Source organism: Phaethon lepturus, unplaced genomic scaffold (assembly GCF_000687285.1).
Source record: "Phaethon lepturus isolate BGI_N335 unplaced genomic scaffold, ASM68728v1 scaffold11685, whole genome shotgun sequence".
Lineage (NCBI taxonomy): Eukaryota > Metazoa > Chordata > Aves > Phaethontiformes > Phaethontidae > Phaethon > Phaethon lepturus.
The window spans coordinates 30,302-50,074 of NW_010542687.1; the positions used below are offsets into that span (position 1 = coordinate 30,302).

The window sequence follows — 19,773 nt, forward strand, 5'->3', positions numbered from 1 at the left end:
TCTATAGCATCTAAAAGCCAGCACAGCGTTAGCCAAAGCATGATTTCATCCACTCTTATTCTGCTGGGAATGCCACAGATCCCTTCCTTTAAATGTACTGTGTACTGCTCCCTTCCTCCTTTATTTGCCCTGACCTCTCACGGCCCATCAACCAGACAATAAAATTTGTGCCTCACCAGAATGAGAGGAGTATGGGAGACATCTCAAGGGAGCAAAGCCGAGGGGCTGGGCTGTAAATATGTGTACACACAAACAGCCTTTAAAAATACTTACAGATAACAGTAAGCCTCAGGGTTTTTTTATTTGCTTGTTTTGAATTGCAACACAAGTCACAAAATTCCCTAAAAAAAAAATCACTTTGGGGATGCCTTATGAACCAATTCCCTAAATCCAGAGTCTCTCTTTAAAGCAAGCCTGAAGGATTGCACTCCCACAGCAAGCATTGCTCTGCATGGCATCAGCACAGAACATTTAGGGCTGCAAGAGACCTCTGGAAATCTAGTCCCACCTCCCACTCCGGGCATCTCTAGTTAGATCAGGTCACTCCGGGACCTGAACAGGAGGGCAGTCTTGAACGCCTTCAAGAAAGGAGATTGTAAAATCTCTCTGGACAACCTGTTCCACTATTTGACCATGCTTATGGTTTAAAAACCAACCAACCCACCCACCACAAATGTCCTTTTATCTAGCCAGGATTTTCCAGGTCTCAACTTCTGTCCCATGTCTGTTGCCTCTCAGCCTTTTAGTGTGCACCTCTGAGAAGAGTGTGGCTCCATCTTCTTGAGTCATCTCATGACAGCTGTAGGCAGCCATAAGATTCTCTTCTACGCATTTTCTTCTCCAGCCTGAACCAAACGTAGTTCCCTTAACCACTCATTGTACATCATGTGCTCCTGCCATCTGACCAGCTTGGTGGCCTCCACTGGACTTGCTCCGGTGTGTCAGTGTCTGTCTTGTACGAGGGAGCCCAAATCTGAACCCAGGACTCCAAACGCTGTCTCACCGGTGCTGAATAGAGGGGATAGGTCACTTCCCTGAACCTGCTGGCCAGCCTCCTGCTAATACAGCCCAGAGTGTGCTTGGCCGCCTTCGCTGTGACTGTACACTGCCGACTTGTTCAACTTTCTGCCTGCTGGGACCTCCAGGTACTTCTCTGCAAAGTGACTTTCTATCTGCTTAGTGTCCAGCCTGTCTGTCACACACGGTTATTCTATCATGGATACTTCAACTTCAGTGAGGTTCCTGCCAGTGCATTTCTCCGGCCTGTCAAGGTCTCTCCGAGTAGGAGCCCTGCCCTCCAGCATTATCGACCGCTTCCCACAATTTGCTGTTGTCCACAAACCTGCTGAGGGTGCACCGAGTCCCATCACGCATGTGATTAATAAAGGTATTTAACAGCACTGACCCCAGTACTGATCCCTGAAAGATACCACTACTTGCTGGCTGCCAGCAGGACTTTACACCATTGATTAATTCTTTCATCCCAGTAGTCCAGCCAACCTTCCAACCACATGATTTTTCACTTATCCAGTCCCTATCTCATTGATTTAACGATTAGGACACTATGGGACACAGTGTTTGAGTTCCTGCTAAAATCAAGGTATACAGCATCCACCACCTGTCCCCTGTCCACAGCACTGGTGACCTTGTCCATGCAGGAGTACTCTATGTACTCTGTGCAGGAGTATTTGCTGCATAACCAGTCAACATGGACTGAGGTTAGACTGACCTGTAGCTTCCTTCTGGTCCAGGGACATTCGCTTTTCTTCTTTTGGACATTTGCCATATGCGTGAGATAAATACAGAAGCCTGTACAGATCTCACTTAGGTCAGGGGACAAGCTCGGGATGACAGATTTTGCGTATAGTGTGTTGTGCTGGTATACCCACAGACAAACATAAACGTGTAAAAAGTAGTCTCTCCCAAAAATCTGTAGGGACATTCAAGAACAAACTAAAAAAGAATTAATCTAATTGAAAATTGGCAGCCTATTGGATATATATAATTTTGTGCCTACTCCACCCAGAAACATTCATTACATAAATTATTCATTATGTGAGCAGACTATTCAGAATAGGGCACAAAGAGTTGTATTTTAAGTGGCCCAGCACTAGCATTTACTATGTAACAATACTCTATTGACTAGGCTCAATTGTAACTCCCCCCCCCCCCCCCCCTAAAAAACAGACTCCAACTTGCAGAACAATTACTGTTGGTATGAAAGACCTTTTAGCGCTTTAGCAGCATCTTTAGCAACATAAACTATGGCTCATTATTCTTGGTAACCAGTAATTTGGAAAATGCTTCCCGAAGTGGCCTACCTGCCACATAGCAGAGGCACCTCTTTGGATTTAGTCTGATGAAGAATAGCCTGAAAGGCTGTTTTTAGCAGAAAACAAATAAAGCTTTCAGAATTGGTGTGAAGAAGGCAGTAAGGTTATTTTAGGTTGGAGGTGCACATGTTTGGGTTTTTTGTTTGTTTTTTATAGTAAAGTATCTGTTACTGATGAAGTGCCACAGAAGACCACCCAGTGCAGCAGAACGGCTGTGCATGTTTGGAGCACTGTAAAACCACGAGAGGCTTCAACTATCTCCCAAGATAGCAACAGAGTTAAGATGAGCCTTAAGAGACAGCTCCACTAGATTATCCAAGTTCTTACTTTCTGAACTTGACTAAAGAGAACATAGATCTTGATCATGTACTCCCCTGCAGATACTTGTCTAACTGAAACCTACAAAAGTCCAGTTACCTCCCTAAGCAGTTCATTCCAAGGACTTCCATTACTCTTACTCTTGGACTGTATCTCTCAGTTTGAACCTAATTCTTTTGACCTGCAATTAATGCCAATTACTTTTTGTCTCCTAAACAGAGTCAACATGGAAAACAATTTTAGCACATCTCAGTTCCAAATAAAACTTGGTCTTTATTCTTTCTCCTCTAAAAACCTCTGTTTCCTTCCTCAAAGGACACATTCTCCACTCATTTCTGCCTTTTTTCCTCCAGCTGGTCTATATTTTTTCTTCATGAGTGGTGTTCAAACAAAATACTGAGGCATCAAGTGTTCAAAACAGAAGAATTACGCACACAGTAACTCTTTATTATAAGCAAAGCCCCACAGAAAAAAAACATACATACACAGATGCAAAATCTTGGCCTCTTCTTCCCCCTCATTTATTTTGATAGCAAAAGGCTTTTGAGCCCACAAACACAGAACATGGGGCACCCTTAGAGGATAACTCTAGTATTCAGAGCAGCACTGACAAGTTGTGAAAAGACTGGGGGAAAAAAAAAATCCTGTAATAAACCAACTCAGAAAAAACGTCAGATAGCACAGTTGTTCCTCTCTCTGATCAGGTAATTAACAGCCTCTTTCAAACAAAAATAATCAACTACATTTACTGGTATTTTTCCATTTTTGGCTTGAGGAAACAGAGTCCGCTTAAGAACTCTGACTCATGTCAACAAAAACTGAGTTATTAAATACGCTTGAATGTTTTTAATCTTGTTTTTGCAGTGAAAGAGGTTTGTTTTGTTTTGGGGTGGAGTTGTTTTGAACAGGCTTTTTTTGCATTTTTCTGTAAAAATTTTCCTTTCAACAATACTCCCCTCATCCACATTTAATACCAATTATAGAGTCACAGAGCTACTTTTCCAATAAATTCAGTTCTCCTTAAAGAAATCTACCACATCACCTGAAATATGACAATACCTTAAAAGTCAAGTTAACAAAAAAGGTAAATAAGGCAGAAGACTATATGGTTGGTTCAGAGAGTTCAAGCATAAAAGTAAATAAGTGAAGTACATCCTAAAACGAATTTAGAAATGCATGAGGATAGGAGAAAAAAATGAACAGGTGGGATTTGAGCACTGATGTGAAGAAGAAAATAAAAAGGATTTTTAATGAGTTTTAATTGAGAAGCTGTTACAAGCGAAATAAAGAGTAGGTGGAACTGAAAAATAATATAGTTGGAACAGCCTGAAAGAGAAGGAAATTAGGTCATGAAGATAGGTGGGAATAGAATTGGAGTATTTCAAAAATGAGAAGTTTGATTTTTACGTAGGAAAGGAACAAAAATGAAGGGGGAGCTGAAGTTGGCAGCATATTATCAGGCCAACAAGATATAGACATTACTGACATCATTCCATACATACTAGGTAAAAGAGGATCGTGAGAAAAAGGCCACAACCCACCCCCCCTGCCAAGTTTCCATTTATAAGGTAACAGGAAATTACAGAGCATGACAAGAGTGAAACAAAGTTTAAGTCAGGAAATTGATTCTAGTATTAAGTAAGGTAGATTTTCAGATGAGTCCAACTTTTCAGTCCATTACAAATTATTTTGATGAATACAAAAAGATTCAAAATGCCTTCTATACGATGTATTTACTAAATTATAATCCTCGTTATATTTTCTAATTTGGAGGGCAGAGCAATAAAAGAGGAACAGAAAAATAGGGGTTTATGAATACAAACAAAAAACACTTGCAGTGAATTCTGCTCACAAGAACCTTCTGTTTATACTTAAGTTACGTAATTAACTTGAAGAAAAATTAATGTGGGAGCTACTGAACCGCACATAAAGACAGTAAAAACAAAAAAAGAAAGATATCTGAATTCTTCACTAAAAGCAAACCAGTAATAGGAAAAAGTAGTATTTTTATTCTCATTCCTTTTAATGGATTATAAGATACACATTTTTCAATTAGAATCATTCAAGCAAAATCTAATGCTGACAAATCTTAAAATATTGATTACCTTGCAAACAGTTTGCAAATATAATTGCTTCTCTATGTAACCCAAAATCTGGATCCAGAAAAACCCCACATTTGTTGAACACTGAAAGAGGGTGGAACAGCATGGGATTAGATAATGTCTGTCTTTCACTCACTGCATAGGATAATGGCTTTCACACGTTATAAAAAAGTCTGTGCAAAATGTCTCAAAGGACCCACACATCCACTTCAAAATAATTCTGTTGGTTGTGTGAAGAAGCCAAACTGACTTCTTTTTAATACAACAAAAATTTCTGCATTTAAAAACATATCTTATTTCTATGTCATACAGTTTCTACACAGTCCCTGCATTACTGTCATATTAAACAAGAATAGTTGAAAAAAGATCACAAAAATAAACTTAACTGTGCATCCAGATCTGAGCGTAGAAACATGCAGAGAGGGATGATTCTACCCTCGTGTAGCGAACGCACAAATGGGCCACCATACTGTATCTAAATTTGATGTACAAATGCTTGAAGTTGAATAAAAGATGGAGAAAAATTATCACTTCAGTTCAGTAGTTTTGCTCCCACACAGATGACAAAGCAAACTAAATGCTGCACAGTGGAGGTATTCTTGTAAATATAAATATCTTCCACATGTACTATGCTGTCTGAAAACTGACATATTCGAGAACACACAAGAAACTCAAATTTGAGATGCTGTCAAAATTCTAAGTCAATGCCATTCTCTACTCCGTATTAGTAGTTTACAAATGTGTAGATTAATATCTACTGCCATATTTGATATAATCAGATGGACAAAACCCCAACAACCTCAACATTGTAAACACATTAAAATTATATATTGTCTGGCATTTATCTAACATGCCAAAGCAGTATTCAAGGCACTTCGGTTATAAAATACTTAGACTTAACGAAATACTAGAAAGCTAATGACCAACACTAAGAAGATAGGACTCTCACCTTGAGGTTAGTAATTATTTGTAAAAACTCAAGGGGAACTGTTTGTTGAGAAAAGTCTTTTTAACAAAGTGGTTAAATAAGGTCAGTTTTTGAATGATATGAAATGTGAAATTACATGAGTATAGCAGTGGCAGCTTGAGGCCACACAGAACCATGGCATTCACGACTGAAACTGGATAAGATCCTCTAGCAATAGAAAGCTCTAATTCCTAATAAGCCAACAGCCTTGAAATTCCTTTTTCAAATTACTTTCAATACTGTTTATAGGCAGACAAGGAAAAGACAAGCGCTACCAAAATAAAGCATCCAAAACATTCAAAATAATCTACAACTGCTTCCAGACAAGATGCAAACACCAATTTAGGCTCATTTGTTACTGAAAATGTCTATTTTGTACCACAGTCTGAAGTGATTTTATGTAATCGATAAAAAAAAGGATTGAAATTCAAGAACAGATTTCACCTATGTGCCCAAGGAACTGAAAACTCCTTAATTTGAAAGTAATTTTCCCCATCATTCTACAAGAATATACCAAAGTCATCGACAAATTTCCCTGGAGTATTCATGAACCACAGACCAGAAATATGAAATTGTATTTCTACCTTGAACTTCCTAAGTCGGCGTGAGCAACAGAATTTATCAAAGAAAGAATCCCTACCTACAGTGTGTTCCCAGACACACCTTGCAGGAGTGTCTTGTAGACACTGGAGCGGAAGAGGGGAATATAATAGCTCAGAGTAAGTCAGACTCATTCCTTGAGGGCCTGGCCTGTAAACCTAGCTTACCAGTGAACTCCAACAGCAGTCTGGGTTACAGAATAGGAAAAGAACCAGAGCCCCAGCCAGGTGACCTTCCCTGTACTTCCATCTCCCTATAAACCTGGAATAGAAACAACCTTAAAATTCCCCAATTTTCCATTTCATTTACAACCCTACAATTCCATTAAATACTTCTTTAACCCACGGAAGTGCTTCAAATTGAAAACATTTCAAATACTTGCCTTTTAACAGAAAGGCCATACTTGCATGAACAAATTTAAATACAACTGTAATTATCAGTAAGAACTGCCACGATTCAGAGCATATTTTAAATATCTAGTCTTCTGCACTCAGTATTTTTTCTCTGTGTACTGAGGAAGGGATCGTATTCTTTCCAGCAGCACAATAATAGCTGCAGAAGTCAATTGAGTGCATTTTTAATAATGAAAGTTAACTTGCAAGGCATGAAAAGAATCCAATGCAAGAGAATGGATAGAAGAGTCCATAAAATGACATCAGGCTCATCAGGGATATTTTCATTCAGAAGCTATAGATCTGCATTCTTCAGAAGTACTTGTATTTTAGAACTCGCCTCTTATGGAACTGCGGCAAAGGGTTCTTGTCTGAAGACAGTCACTAGCCAAATGACCTCATGAATTTAGGATTTATAAAGTTTTAGATCATTTTTATGAACATAGCAGACACTCCAACATGGATTTAATTGATCTGGTTTAGGACCCACCAACATTACTCTGTATTCGATAATGTAACAAACAGTTCCTATGAATGACATCAAGCTATTTTTCATTTGGATAAAAATGCAGAGTTGACTATTTCCACCCTGTGTAATGGCATTCTTCTCACTCAGTCATCCTCATTTGTTCACACTATCCCTCATCATAAACCCCTGTTTTATCACAAAATACTCTCAATAGCTCTACTGACTCCTAGAACACCACCTCCTCTACTCCTTTAGTTCTTTGAATCCTGAAAACAGCCTCTACCCACTCGCAACATTTGACACTGTATCTTAATTTAGTTTGGCTGATCACCTCCGATCATTTTAGTGTTGCCCACTCCTTATCTACTGTACACACTATCTTTCTGTACTGTCCAATACATCATACTTAGATTTCTTTGAAGCTTTCATGGTCCTCTATCATTTCATTTTTATTTTCATTGTCAAATTTCACCATCTCCACACTGAATTTCATTTACAGAGCTCTTACAGAGCTATTTCCATAGCTCTTACATTAATTTCTTTATTGCATAATATCTCTTTTTGTTCTAGAGTTAAGACAGGGATAACAGAGAGACAAAGCTTTACCCTCTTAAGTTTGTTATTTCTTCTCTTTTGCTGCCCTTTCTTACTTCTACAGCTTCATATTAATTATTTCTATAAGAAACTATATATGAAGACCAGTAACTTAACACCAAAACACATTTCAATAGGATTCTTTTTGGTTTAAGTCCACCCTTTACGGATCAGTATCCACTATACTGTCAACTGCATCCCTGCTCAATTCTCAGCTGTCAGAAAAGTAGTATCTAAACCATCAAGAAATCTATTGCTGTGTAAGTGAAAACACAAATCCAAACAGTACTGCATTCCCAGAAGTCATTTGAGAGCGTTCTAGAGGCAATCTACAACTTATGCTCAGAAACTTCTTTTTGGAGACTGGGTAGGCATGCTGTCTTTCACCTATCATGAATTACCTGTTTCAGGATGTCTGCTAAACACCCTGGGGTTACACTGCAGGCAATTTAAGGATTGGAACTAGACACTCGGGACCACATAAAACTTCAGCAGAAAAACCTTCAACTCAGTTACAATCAGTTTAAAGACTATTTTATCTTTTAAAACAGAATTCTTCCCACTTAAGTGATCCTTAACCTTCTAACATTATTCTGATTCAAGAAGAAACTCAAACAGAGTTATATACTATTCTCCTGAAATGTATTACAGTTTAAAAAAATTAAAAATATCATAGCCAGATGAAGGTCATAATTTCAGGTATGATCTACGGAAGCACTGCAGCTAAAAGAAGCCAAACTATTCTTCCCCTTCTCTCTTATTACTGGTCTCTAGCACTACATTCTCCTTGCAAATACTTCTGCTGGAAGTAATTTTCTCCAATCCTGAGGCTCACACATGCAGCCAGCCACTTCATCCTGCCATAAAATGACAGTACAATAAAAATGCTTTGTGCAGCTTTTTCTTTTTTGAATAATGCAATACACAAACCATCACTTCTGTACATGTTCTCACTTATTCTTCATGCACCAAAAAGGAGATTAGTTCAACCAACTGTGCTCTGCACCTTGCTACAACGTTCTACTCAAAATTAAATATTAACAGTGTACTTTTCTGCTTATTGATAAAAATCGGTATTTCAATCCCTTTTATTTGAAACCTTTCCAGAATATGTAAGAATCTCCTCATTATATATGTGAATCTTTTAAAATTATATTCTGAAATTAATAGAAAACTCCTTATCAAGGAGAGTACTTTACATTCTAGGTTTTGACAAGAAATCATCAATATTAATTATATTTTTAAAATTATCTCCAAAGCAAGGACCTTAGATGACTGGCTTGCCAGAAATATCTATTATAATATTAATATTTTTTAATAAGTGAGATTGATCTGAAAGATCTCTAAGTAGCTATTGCAGAACCTTTTTATATAGCTGTTCAGATGAAAAATAAAGCTAAAATGAGAAAAGAATATTAAAAGCTAAGAATGTTATTTAGGGAATATGTGAACTCAATTTCTATATGCAGTTTCTGCATATTTTAAAGGGACTACGCCTAATGCTAGTATTGTAATTATTTAAAATCATTAGGGGGGCAGGGGGGATGGAGGAATCATGTTTGTCTTTTCACTAAAACAAAAAGAACAAAAATACTGAAAGAAATGCCTTCTTTCTTATGAACATCTTTATTCATATACTCATGACATAAGACATCCCATTGAGCTGTATGTATGCACCGCGCACACACATCAAGTTGTACACAGAAATCGGGTAAGGTGCAAATGAAGCATGCATTCTTACAGCATTATACAAATGAAACTGCAATGTATAGTGCTTCTGAAGTAAATTAAGTAATATTTGGTGGGCATGTAGGATATATATGAAGATATAGCAAAAAAAACCACAAAAGAGAACAGATAATAATCCTCAATATCTGTAATGGGAACACCCAGCCTCTGGCCTATGAAATAGTGAAGTCCTTAAAATGCACACCTGCCCTAGTCAGGTTGCAAGCAAAAAAAAAAACCTCAACTATATGGCCATGCAGCTACCATCCTTAACATTAAAGAAAAGAAAAAGCCTTCTTCCAAGGCTAAGACAAGACATTGTAAACTCAAGGTTTTGGGGTTTTTTTTCCCATCATCATAATTAGTACCCTGAAAAGAAAAAGAAAGAAAAAGAATGAAGAGATTTATTTAGAACAACTGCAAATGACTCAACTTGCATATCCACTAGGATAGATAACTTCTAGGCAGATAACTCTAAATGCAGTTTCCATGAGAACAGAGTCACATCATGATATTTTTAATGTCTTCTCTTAGGAAGTCATCTACATTTAAAATATGGAAACTAGCATTAAGAAACTAAACCAAAGTTAAACTTAGGTTCATACCCCAGTGGAATACTTTTACTCTATAATAAAATAAAACCATTTTATAATAGTACCAAGAGGACAATATCCACATTATTACTAACTGTGCTACATTCATCAAGTTCTGGAACAGTGCTTTACCCTTCTCAGTAAGAAGCAATACTAAAAAAAAAAAAGTGTTCAAGTAATTACTTAAACCCCATCCTGTCAAACAAGCTCCAGAAAACATTCTGGCTATACAACTCAAACATCCAGCAAGGAAAAGAACACCCACAGATGTTGAGCTACGCTACGCTGAACCACAAGACCCAAAAGTCAAATCTGAAATAATTCTTGCTATGAACAGTAAAGCAATCCCAAATACCAATTAAATATAAAACCTCCTTTAGCAAAAATAGTATTTTCACTATTCAGAAGTGGTACTTGATACAAAGGAGTGAATAACCGTGACAGTCAATGCCCATGCCTCTCCCTCCAAGAAATCAGTAGAAGGTTTTCCAGTCACTAAAGAGCACTTGGCTGTGGGTTTTGTAAGCCTGATGTCACCTGGGACACATGGGGGTTTTTGTTTGTAATGGGAAGAGAGTAGCCACGTAACGATACGTGTCTGCTCCTGGCAGTGTTAATCACAGGGATCTGACCCTTATTGCATGAACTAATATCCAGCTACTTACCTATCAGTAAGAATCAAGAAGGAGTTTTTCCCCTGTAATGAGACTTACTGTCCTGTACTGACAGGACAGTGCCATAAATCTGTTGTAAAACTATCATGATTTCTGGTAGGTCAGATATCCAGATCAAAAATGGCACGTAGAAAGCCTATTCTGAAGTCTATGGGCTAACTCTCAGAGTACCAAGAGATGATAGCAGGCAAATGGCCTTCAAAAAACAAAAAACAAACAAAAAACCACCGGTGGAGAAGACATTGAGGTACTGTTAGCTTTGGAAGGGACCGGCAAATACGCTAGGTCCATGAAGAGCGGCAATCCCCAACATGATCCAGGAGGTACTTTGATAAATGAGGGAAAACTAATCCCAAACTAAGCAGACAGTTTGGGGGGTGGGGGAACTCCCCTTATGAGTCTGTCTGGGATTTTTGTTTTGTTTTCTTTACAAACAGGCATTTAAAGTCCACCATTTCAAAGTTCACTCCAATGCTGTCCTTCAGCAGCACATTCAAGGCAAATGGCTTCTTGTCAGAAGAAAATCCCTCTAGAAAAGGTTTTCTATGCTGTCAGGAGAACACAAGTGCAGCAGTAACACATTTTTGAAGCACACAGGAAAAAAAAAAGACACGTGTTGTCTGCTGAGGCTACTGGGAGAACTCCAAATAATGGGCTGGTAAAAATGCCATTACTAAAGAACTGCTGCTAATAGAAAATTATGTGTGATCTTTTTGTCCAAAACAGTTGTATTTCTAATAGACACAAATAGGAAGAATTAAATGTAAATTAACAGCAGAAATATAATAGTACAATCTATGGGAACTCTAAGTGCTCATTTAGTCTTACCTTCTTCTGCCTCATCCTCCTGCGATGACATAGGCCCTCCTCCACTTATTGGGCTGACCAATTCTTCCTCTCTTGCAGATTCTCTTTGTAGACTGACAACTTCATAAATTGCGTCCCCAGCACTTGTGTGGCTTTTTCCTTCAGACTAAAACAAAATATGTGTGAATTAGGTCCGCGCTATTAATAAATGCAGTTCTAATAGTAAGCCAAAACCAAAACCAAACACACATAAACAAATCTCCTATCAAGACTAAACAAGCGTTTGGGCAAGACTCCCTCAGACTTTGCAGTGGCATTCATAAACTGGCAGTAATTGACAGTAGTGTTTCTCTTCATGTTTTATTGGTAGAAAAGATAAATAAAACTGCATTATTTCCAAAGCTGTCTCTTAATAACCATTTTAAGTATTGTTCAAAACAATGATAAAAAAAGCTTTCCAATTTAAATAGTTATAACAAGGTCAGGTCAGCAAGAAACTGCAGCAAAAGAAAAGAGGAGAGAACAAACAGGGAAAATATTGGAGTAACTGACATCACAGAAATGGGAATCATCAGAAGGTGGGGGTGGGGGGCCAGAACTTAATGGTAAGAGGTTTTAGTAGGTAAAGGCAAGACTAAAGAAGGAACAAAACCTCATGCTTTTTGAACGCCATAAATTGTGAAAAGCTCCTTGTAGTGTTTTACTCATTAAAAAAAAAAACAGAAAAATTCATCTTTCTTCCAGGTTTATAACTTGCAATATATCCTTCTCCGTGGGAACATATTGGCTGTTCCTAGCTATAAAATTTGTGATCGTAGCCTAAGATTTTTCTTACTTTTAATATAGGTGTATGTATGCGCCTCTGCCTCTGTGTGTGCGCACATGTACAAATCATGTCTTTCTGTCAAGCTAACAGTTAAATTAGCTTGGAAATTTGAGTGTGGTACATGTAACAATATGTATTTGAAGTCAGAGTATTTTCACTGTAAAGCATTTTATTCTGGAAAAGCAGTTTTTCTCCCAAATCTGTCTCTTCAGGAATTTGGTAGCTTTCAAGGCAAACTACCTCAAAAGTTGGGGGGCAGGGGGAAATTGGTTGTCTTCTTTTCACCTTAAGCCATAAAAGTTCAGAGTTTATTCTAAGTCTTTCATGCTCAATGGACTTTTATACAAAAAAGAAGTTAGTTACCCATACGTTAAGCACTGGATACAAGGATGCAATTTTAAAAATAAAAGGAGTATTAGTTTCTTCTCCGAGTTACAGTTCTGAACACAATTATTATGCAGTGACATGCAGTGATTAATGTATTTGTAGACAATTGTATAAAATTGCAAACTAATGATTGTATTAAATGAACCAGTCCAAAATTTTGTGCTATTTTGTCCTTTGTGCATCTTGCTTTAATCAGTTAAAATAACATTTTTTGAACATATTAAAAACATCAAATTAACCATGAAAAAGAACATAATTTCAGTTAGAGAATATACAATTTGTTTCAAAATCAAAATTATGGTAAAGTTGGGAAGACTCTGCAACATCTTCACTAGAGATGCACATGAACTGCTGACCAGCACTTGCAATTTCAACAAGCTAGTGAAATTATGCAGACGGCCAGCTTAAATAGGGACTGCCTGGACTGACACAATATAAATAATTTTATACTGAGAAAGCTTTCCTACTCTATTTTGTTTTAATCACTCATATCTGCATCCTTTAAAGCTGATACTCCCTGGAAGCAGGGGCTCCAATTATCAGCCAGTTTTGCTGACTGAACTTCTCATGAAGTAAGCTTAATGAACTGTGGGGGTTAGGCCTAAGTACCCTGCATTTTGCCACATGTAGCAGGATGATATCAGAGCCATTATACCCATACCATGCTCACAGAACACTATGATCAAGTAATTACAAACTACTTAGTTAAATCAATCAAGTACTGATGCCACTAACATTGTTAACCATCACTACCTATTAGTCTTTATTTTTGGGGGAGTAAGGCATTAAGTACTACAGATTTTGTTCTACGTTACAAGAATTAAGTCTTCAGCTCCTTGCCCATGTTCTGGTTTATTGCAAGACCCATCTCTATAACACGCAAATAATTTGGCTATTTGTTTTTTATGAAGCACGAATTTGCTATCTACAGGAATCCACCTTTACAAGGAACATGTTCTAACGATGAAAATGTGGATGAGTAACACAGAGAGAGCGAGCGCAATCTTGTATCACACAGCAACCTGCATTTATGTCATTCCTCATATCTGTCTGCACCTCACCTATCTCTGTTCAGACTATTGTTATAAATGATTTAGTCCCAAACAGGATTCCAATTCAAATTTACAATTTATTAAGCGAATAGAGGCAAGCAAACAGCGCTGGATGCACCGGGAGTCTCTGCTCCACCAAGACGCACGCGGTATAGTGCCTGTTCCTGGTTTATATCCTGTCCGTTAATACATATTCATGAACAGGCGTGTCTTCTTCCGCGCATGCCCTCTTCTCCTTCTAGAATCGTCTCGAATCTTCCTCAGCGTGATCCTGTTTGCCAATACATATTCATGAATAGGCGTTGTCTTCTAATACATATTAATGAACAGGCGTGTCTTCTTCAGCACATGCCCTCTTCTCCTGCTAGAGTCTTCTCGAATCTTCCTCGGCGTGCCCCCAGGATGACCCCAAACCCTATGCATGCACTTTCTTTACACAATACTATGCGGTCAGTGGTCAAACTGGTTTGAGCTGATACACCAGCAAAGTAGTTTAACTTTCTCCTGTAAAATGCCCCTTTTTATGGTGCAGGAGAAATCCATAAAAGTACAGAAGATTACACTTCATCACACGAATCAAATGAACATATTTCACACTATTAAATGTACCTAAATCCTTTCTCAGAAGAGTTCTGATTTTCCTCTGCCAACACAGGCAGGTCCCACTTACCCTTGCAAGTAAAAGCCACTTCATTGCTTGCTTCCTTTTACAACATCAATAAGGGATGTTTCTTTACTGAAATGGGCACCTTGCTGAGGCAGCCCAAGCCTAAAGTTTCCTGCCAAGGACTCTGCATGCTAGAACTTAGAACTGGGCAGAGTGCATGCATGAATTTCTCACCACAGCCAAACACACTACATTTGCACAATGACCGACAGCATTATTGTCATGGTTTTACATCAGTGGGAAATTATACCACCGGATTCTTTGTCCTGCACAAAGCAGCCATCTATCTTTGGAGCTGAGGCTTTTGATATTAAACCACCAATACATTCCCTAGAACCTACTTAAGCTCAACTGCTTTCCCCCAAAGTTCATAAACAGCTGATCCCAATGCCATCTGCAAAGTTATTTTCCAAGGAGTAAGAGTGCCGTCAAGTACAGCATCTTCCAGAGGTATATGCAGGAACAGCTACTGCAGTACAAACTGTCCAACCAATAACTAGTTAAATAAAGCCTGGTGACAGGTCAACCGGCGATCCTGTCATCCATAACCAGGACCTAATCTTGTAGAAAGATGACAAAGATTAAAAGTGTTCCTTTCCCAAAAGTCTGCAGAACAGCTCCTCAGAATATTACAGCAGGAAGAAAGGAATGTGTTCCTTCAAGGAATGGTAGACACGTATGTTGTCACATTATGAAGGGTGAGATAGAAAAAAAGAAAGCAACTGTATTACTCAATTAAAAATGGTACCGTTGTGAATTAAAAGGAAAGCTTAACTGATTATAGATAAGTATCAAACAGCTGAGAATGTAATGTTTTCAAATGAATTTTCATCAAATTTGAAATGTAGATATTCTCAACATTTGCGTATAACAGTTGGTTTTCTCATATTTTCTTAAATTCTAAGTTGCTATGCTAATCTCTAGAAGAAATATAGAAATAGCATTGCATTAGATTTATTTATGTACTAAGTGTTAAACACAGCTGCACTTCTGCCATGCAATATCAACATAGTTGTTTTCTTCAGACCTATTACTGTGCCCCACAGGAAGACAACTCAAACACAAACAGTGTTAATTTATTAAATCATTGCAACAATAATGGCCCTAGTCTCACATTTCACAAAGCCCTGGGGCAGTGAAGGACAAGCATGTAGTTCATTTAAACCTCTACACTAGGTTCCTTTGCCTTTAATTGATTATATTCTTACAGCCACCTACCTTCACATTTTGAAACACAGCAGCCAGGATTTCCCTTTGTTACATATTAGTTGATTTTACAGTGAGCAATTAAAGAGTCATTTCCCAATTTTACCATTCAAATGGACTTGCTTTAGATGTCTGCACAAAGGTCAAATTGTATGAAATTATAGAGAATTCAACGGGTAGGTTCCAAATTGTTTAAGCCCACAAAGCCAATGACTTATGACTGAACATTTGTATATGCTACTTAGCCATTATGCATTTAAGCATCTCAGCAATAAATAGTTAAAAGAAACAAACTACTGAGGTGCAGGTGCCATGCTATCTTTTATAAAGGCCAAATTAAGACAGACAAAAACGCTCCCAGCACCAACTTTTCTTTCAAAAACAAACATGCAATACCTGTTTTAGCTTCATATAAAAAGTTTCTGTGAAGGTTTTTCTGCTGAAGTACCAGAAACGTTCGTTGGCAGGATACACACGCACAACAGTCTCCAGCAAAAACCGGACTGGCTCTACTACTTCAGTAACCACCATATCCACTGCCACCGTCATGAATACACGCTTATCTAAAACACAAAAATAAGTCACGTACAGAAAAATGTACAAAAACCAAAAAAGTTCAAATTTCTCAAAACAATACATGACACAAGTAAACTGCCTAGTCAAAAACCCTTTCTATATAATTATTGATTCTATTGCACCCATTTTATTTATCTGAGTTCTACACCCTACATACCTGCTGCACAGAATAAGAGTATGCATTAAGCAGTGTCCCAAGTAACTCTGCTAACTTTTAAAAACAAAGACAGGGGCAAGACATCATATAAAGAAAACAGCATTAAGATACATGATCCCTATCAGACAAAAGAAACATGCAGATGATAAGGTCACATTTTAGATTTACTGCTGAGGGAAGATATACTTGTATAGCAAATCAGCGTCAAGGATCTTCTACAGCATTGGCTGTCCTAAATCCTCTCATAACACTAAGAAACACTCCAAATAATTTTTTATGTCCGTGCTCATACTCTTGTCAGTTAAGAGGACTCAAAACATTTTACCTCTTCCTGTGCCACTGTCTGGGTCAGACAGTCCTCAGAGCAGCAAAACGTATTTTTAAGCATGAATCAGCGATCTTAACCTGTAGTACCTCCATCTTCCTGATACTGAAGCATAACTCCAACTTTTTCAAGCAGAGGAGAATGCAGGATCAACTGACCAGAGAATAAGACTGAAATAGCCCAAGTGTATCCTGCAGGTTTACAGTACAAGAAAAGGTTCGCTGCTTCTGCAAACATTCATCACAGAGGTAGTACCCATCATTTTTGCATCACAGCTGATATCCTCCTTGCAGGAAGCAGAGATTTTTTAAAATAAACATTTAGAATCAGACATTACAGAACCCTAGGTTCCTGTGTCTCATCAGACCAAAGAGGCAAGTGGGCATTTAAAAACAAACAAAAAAACACCCCACAAAACCAAACCACACTGCACATACACAGTCATCTCGCTAAACAGAAACTGTGTCAAGCTGCACAGCAAAAGTCTTGCCTATATGCTACTAGAAATAATGTGGGATAAAACTCCTTCATCAAGAACAATGACACTGGCTGCATATACCTGGATATGCCTTTAAGGAACTGATGTGGGATAGGAGAACGAACTCCAGATTTGCATTCAAACCTTTTACACCCCATCAGAGAATACCAGCGATAAGAAACTGTGCTATATAACCAAGCATTTCAGTGTTTCACTTCCAGCTGCCCCAAGATGAAGGGGATGTAAAGCTATTTGTAATCAACTCACTTCAAAACTAAGAGAAAGAGAATAGCAATGCCTATGATTCATACCGCTTTGCCGAGTACAGAAAGTGGAAACAACTTCTGCATACAGAACCAAAAAATCCTGATAACCAGGGAACAGGCACATAAGCCCCAAATACTAATTTAACACCACCATACTGGCTGGCAACACACAGCTCTAGGAACAATTATTCATATCTCTATGTTGCATATGCTCATACAGAAAAGTTCCTAGCCACGGACTCTTGGAAGATAATGGTAAACGTAGTCAGACATGTGCACTGTGTTTTCCATGGAAGAGAAAATATATACGCCCGAACCCATGTCAGGTAAAACAATTTTACAAATTATATTCATTTACCTTTAGGAGTTTCCTCATTAAGTACTAGAAACATGGGTGCATTAGGATTCCACATTCCAGTAATTACATAAGCCTTCCCATCAGAACTCTTTCAATGAAACCATACAGGATTCTAAAAGTCATGGTTTGAGATCAAAAAGATGGAGCATGGGGAGGAAAAGTTGCTGTAGCAACTTCAGACTAAGATTGTGTTCCTTCTAGAGAACACAATCCAAATAAAGAATATGAAATAATGCATTGAGAAAGGTTAGAGGGAAATGGGAGAGAAAGAAGCAGCATTAGAAGACAAACATTATATCACAAACTGAAGACAAGATAGTTTAGCAACTGGTTTTTTTTAATGCTTACTATAAGCATGAAAGCATGGGGGGATGTCTGCCACTCTACTTTCTGAGCAGCTGAGATGGTTTGTTAGGAGAGGATGAGTTACAAGAGACTTTTTAAAATTAAACTAGCCCCACAGTATACACAGAACTGGTCCTGAAAAAGAAAACAGAAATCTTAACAGAGTAAGACCTTAACAACTCCATCCCAAAGGTCAGGCTGGTTTTCCCACTCCGTAATCATACCTCCGCCAGATCTCTGGCCGAGTTGCTCAGGCATGGACTTACATTTGTAGGTACGCCAATGGACTACAATTCCAGTCCATAGGAACTTGAGATTTAAAGAGTGAAATTTCAGGACAATATGCAAATGCGGTCAAAACAGCCACATACGATAAAGTTAATAGTGACAGCAATGCCTCTACTTCTGAGAAACTGCTGCTAGCAAATAAAAACAGAAAAAAATGAGCTAGTAGATAAAAACAGGCAAGTAAGACAGTATTTGCATAGCTTGTCTGACAAGAGGACTAACTCTGATAGCTAGCATCATCAACATGGGTAAAGAAATGTACTAGGTAGAGCTGGGATAACTATACAGCCACAAAATGTCTTGATTGGTTTAACTCAAGCACTTCTTGACTTGAAAATAGCTGTACTCCTATCCACAGCATGAAAATAAATTGATATTATCAGAGAAAATGTCACTGTTTTGCAGTTTGCTTAAAAGCAACTTATAAGGAATTAAGATTGTAGAAGACAAGCAAATACTTCAAACTCTGAGCAAGAATTAAATTCAAATTAAGCAAATAAAGGCAGTTTTCAGCGCCTTGGAAAAATATGGCTACTTCCCCAGCGCCCAAATACAACAATTATTTGCTCTAAATTTTAAGGCAACGTGGTTAACACAATACAGAAGGCTTAGTTATTTGTAACAACTAGCTGTCAGCTGACCTAATCAGTGTCTTAAGTTGCCTCTATCTTACTGAATGGACTATTAAAGCTAAGCATTACCATGTCTAGTAAATGCATGTCGCTGTTCTTCACATTTCGTCCAGGGCTTAGTAGCATCCCAAAGCATCTGTGAAGTTTATTTCAAAAATAATGATAAATATTACGTTTTCAAAATACAAAAGTATTTTCTTGAACATAAAAATGAACATATTTTCAAAATACAAAATTTTTCTTGAAAAAGTGCCATTATTATGTTATTACCTACTGCTTCTATTTTAAAGGAAAGCTTTCTTAGTAATTTTTTGTTCGTGTTATGGCAACACTCAGGAAATATCACAATATATATTATAAAAGTGACAATGAAATTATTTTCCAGAATGGAGATGATATAAATTAGTGTCTGACCTGTGACCAATCAGTTATTCTTAAAGGCAACTTAGAATATTGAGCTTAAAAATACCAACAGTTTCTGTAGATGAGCAAGAAGAAATTCACTCTCTCCCCAGTCCACTTTAAAAATTGTTTTCATACCATCATATGAAAAGCTACAAATTCACACAATGTATCACCCCTAATGCCACTGGTGTAAAATATCATGCAGCATCATGAGCCCTTAAAAAAATT

The 19,773-nt window shown here is 37.8% G+C and overlaps 1 protein-coding gene across 1 annotated transcript in view; it reads right to left on the reverse strand.

Moving 5' to 3' along the window:
* Nucleotides 1-19,773, reverse strand: part of LOC104621589 (rab GTPase-activating protein 1-like) — a gene marked incomplete at its 3' end in the record, with an annotated part of 39,754 nt that overhangs the window by 8,013 nt on the left and 11,968 nt on the right. The window contains 4 exon segments of the mRNA XM_010288112.1: nt 11,599-11,743; nt 16,112-16,278; nt 17,876-17,987; nt 19,210-19,276. Coding sequence (XP_010286414.1) covers nt 11,599-11,743; nt 16,112-16,278; nt 17,876-17,987; nt 19,210-19,276 — 491 coding nt within the window.